The 3,859-nt window shown below is 36.3% G+C and overlaps 1 protein-coding gene across 1 annotated transcript; it reads left to right on the forward strand.

Moving 5' to 3' along the window:
• Positions 1 to 542: 542 nt before the first annotated feature.
• Positions 543 to 2,809, forward strand: LOC111295198 (uncharacterized). The gene is made up of 2 exons (XM_022888590.2): positions 543 to 2,175; positions 2,449 to 2,809. The coding sequence occupies exon 1, from the start codon at positions 1,154 to 1,156 to the stop codon at positions 2,168 to 2,170; it is 1,017 nt and encodes a 338-aa protein (XP_022744325.2). The 5' UTR covers positions 543 to 1,153; the 3' UTR covers positions 2,171 to 2,175; positions 2,449 to 2,809.
• The last annotated feature ends 1,050 nt before the right edge of the window (positions 2,810 to 3,859 follow it).

Here is a 3,859-nt window from a genome sequence, read left to right on the forward strand (position 1 = left end):
AAGAAAAGAAAGAGATAAAATAAAAAGAAGAAAAGAAAGGAAGCAAAAGGGGGTAGATAGCACCGAGGATTCCGTGGGCTTCAGGCTTGCACTCCAATCATCTCATTATAGACAGAATCGTTGAGGCAAAGTAATGCGTTTGCTTGCTTTCTCACATCATCCCGTCCCCATCTCTATGCACATATATACCACATTTGTTTTTGCACTATCTTTTCTTGCAAAAGACGTGTGCGAGCCACAGTCATCCTGCTTTTCGATCCTTCCTTCCCCGCGCCTTTCTCAAAAAATTAGTTACCTAATCAGTCCATAGCTTATAGTATTTTCGTCATATCTTATTGATTTTTTTTAAGTCAAATAAATTTCATTTTGATTATTACTTTTAATGAAATCATAAAATTATAAAATTTTTAAAAATATTAATCTACATGAAATTATGAAAAAGGTGGAAAACAATTTATCTTATATCATTATAACTGGGATTTGATGAGACATTGAGAGAAAACCAATTGAGTGGGTGTGATTGGTATAATCAAATTTAGTCCAAGGACATGGAGTAAAGGGGTGATGGAAGCATGCTTATATCGTGCAACCAAGCATTGGATGGGGGACTTGTTGTTGTATTAATTTTGTAATCGTTGATTTCCATATGGTGAAGTGCGTTGGCAAAGTGTGAGAAAGAGAGTGTGAAGCGGACATTACGTTAACAACCTTCCCAACTGTTTTACTCTCCATCCCATCTAATTTTGCCTCTTTTCAGTTACATTTGCTTTGTTTTTGGCCTTTTTCTCTTCTTTGTTTGTGTCTCCATTTCCTCTCTCTTTCACTCCCATCCATCTTTTTCCAACTAAGCCTATAAATATAAAATTATACTTCCATTAACTATTCAAACCCTTGTAAGCTCAAGAAAATCTTGGCTTTACTATATAATTTACTCTTACTGTTCCATTGGGTCTCCCTTTTGACTAAAAAACTGACCCCAAAGGCCAAAACCTCCTTCCTTTTCTCTCTCTGATCTCTCTCTCTCTCTATTTTCTTTTTTATCATCTCATTCACTATATATTAAAGCCAATTTCCTCTCCTTTGCTCCCTCCCTATCCCCCTAACCCTCTTTTTCTCTCAAACTCTTTCTATTTTTTTGTGGTGTTGGGGGACCATGGAAGCACCGGAGGAAGTCGCAATGGGGTCTAAAGATCATAGCAATATCGTTAAAGGGAAGCGAACCAAGCGTTTGAGGCCTCAATCACCAATCCCTTTTGCCATAACTTCCAATAATTTGATATGCAATGGAGAAGGAGGTGAATTTGAAGGTTCTCCAAATGTAGAGAACAAGAATATTTATACTCAATATTTGTTGCCTTCTTCTTCATCTTCTTCTGAATACCAAGATAGCACCGAGGAAGAAGAAGACATGGCTAATTGCTTGATCCTCCTCGCGCAAGGCCAATCAAGAGAATCCACGAAATCACAATCTGATGATCACCATCACGATACGGGAATTTACAACAAATTCACCAGTAGAAAGTTCATGGAAGCAGCTTCAAACGGGACAGGCAAGGCCGGATACTATGTCTACGAGTGCAAAACTTGTAACAGAACGTTCCCTTCATTCCAAGCCCTTGGTGGTCATAGAGCTAGTCATAAGAAGCTTAAGGCAGCGTCCGCAGCGGCCATGGTTGATGAGAAAATAAGGCGATTCACAGCAGCAGCAGCATCGGATGAAGAAGAAGGACAATTCATCAAGACTAATAACCTTTCTTCTCTTTCTCTTCAATTGAGTAATAATAATAATACCAATAGAGGTTTGTATAGCAATAACAGCAAGGCTAAGGTTCATGAATGTTCCATTTGTGGGGCGGAGTTTACCTCTGGACAAGCCTTAGGAGGGCATATGAGAAGGCATAGAGGGCCAATAGGTAGCAATAGTACTACTACTGCTAGCACAGCCTTGTCATTGACAGTACCGATGGCAATGGAATCCATGGAACCTAAGAAACCAAGAAATGTTTTGTCTTTAGACTTGGATCTCAATCTTCCTGCTCCGGAAGATGATCACCGGGAATCTAAATTCTCCTTTGCTCCCACGCAACAGCAGCAGCAGCAGCAACAACAACAACAACAACAATCACCTCTTGTCTTCTCCGCCCCCACTTTGGTGGATTGTCATTACTAAACAAGGTTCAATTTTCCTTTTTACTTATACCGACATTTATATTATACAATTGATCCAAGCTGAATTGGGTTTTTTTTTTCTCTTATTTATTCAACATTTATAAGATTCTTTTGATTCATTTTTTCCTCATATTGATCAAGTGTTAATCACATGAACTTCAATTCTTTGATAAAGCAATGAATAATGTCTTATCAAAAGGTATCTAAATTGTTCACGTAAAGCTGCATGATGGGTATCTTTTTCTTCTCTTTCTCAATTTGGTTTTTGTTCTTTTTCAGTGGTAGGGAATGTGTTAAACACTTGAGAAAGAGAGTTTAGGCTTGGATTTGTGACCACCACAACCAAATTAAAAGCCTGCGGCTTAGGTTTCGTTATTTTCATTTACAAGAATGTGGCTTTCTCTCTCATGTTGGTGGTGACAAAAATAGAATAAAAATGTAGAAAATGCCAGTAAGGAACTGCACTTCTTATATGAATCCACCTCTTGTCCTTTTTCTCTTTAAACAACAATAACATATGCTTCTAAAAGATTTTTCTACTTAACTATTTTTGTTCTTTTCTGTGCTTCTTCCCTCTTTTTTTAGTTGCTGGTATACTCAAAGACAACTAATCACCCCTTGGGAAAGTCATTCACTGCTTCTTGACCCATAAATCTTACAATGCACCTCTCCATTTTGGATATTCTGACTAATTAACTATGGATTCAATCTTTTTGGCATTCACTATAATTTTCAGTTACCATCTGCACATTGATCTTAATTAATCTAGTGGTTTAGATTCAAAATTTATTAAGGAAAAGTCAGTTATATAGTAGATATTTTCTTTCAATCAAATTTTCTAACTTAGTATATCTTTTCCTCTAGCCATTCATAACAGCAAATATCCTTTCTTAAACTTACACTCATTGAAAGTAAGCACTTAAATAATGGCTTATTTTAATTGCAATAGGCCACAAGGCATTGTATCATGAAATATGGAGTACATCAAGTCAATGGTCTTTTTTTTAGTAAGTATTGGTTTTAATTTGTTTCATTGTATAAAAATTTGAGTTACATCACCAGATAACCCTCTCTCTTTCTCATCTAATTCATATTAGAAGTTGAAACCGAAATCTTCGAAATAAAGTCTTAAATTCTAACCGTTGGATGTCAACTTTGGAGACTTTAAAGTATTGATTCGGTAGTTTTGGAAGTGCTTTATAAAATTAGATCTTTGATAAACAAGGGCTAAAGCTAATAAAACTAGTGGCATAAGCCTGAATGCCAGCACAAAGTTGGCGATAATATCCAATTAAGGTTTAATTGACGAAGAAAAATAGCCTTGTCGGCCTTTTATTATGGCTTTTTTTAAGCATCATTAGCTGTTCTTAACCAAGAGTTTGGTGTCTGTCTACCTCACACAGACACACACACACAAAAAGATGAGAGAGAGAGGGAGAGGGATGCAATAATTTGTGAGGTTGCTATTAAGTGTGCCAAGTTAAGTGGATGTGCTGATTTGGGAGTTGAGTCAATTCTTATTCCTAAATAAAACATGCAAGTTGTGAGGTTAGAGACTAATTCATGTTATAATTTTTAATGCACAAAAAAAAAAAACATATAACAAAAAAGCATCAAGTCAGAGCGTTTATCAAATAAAACATATGAGTTACCAGAATTAATTTGGGAGAAATCAGCTGGCAGGAGGCCG

Source organism: Durio zibethinus, chromosome 14, assembly GCF_047325235.1.
Source record: "Durio zibethinus cultivar Kanyao isolate XHJ-2024 chromosome 14, ASM4732523v1, whole genome shotgun sequence".
NCBI lineage: Eukaryota > Viridiplantae > Streptophyta > Magnoliopsida > Malvales > Malvaceae > Durio > Durio zibethinus.

What these genes read in the sequence shown, in the direction of transcription:
- LOC111295198 (XM_022888590.2), top strand. Translation starts at nt 1,154, where the DNA reads ATGGAAGCACCGGAGGAAGTCGCAATGGGGTCTAAAGATCATAGCAAT.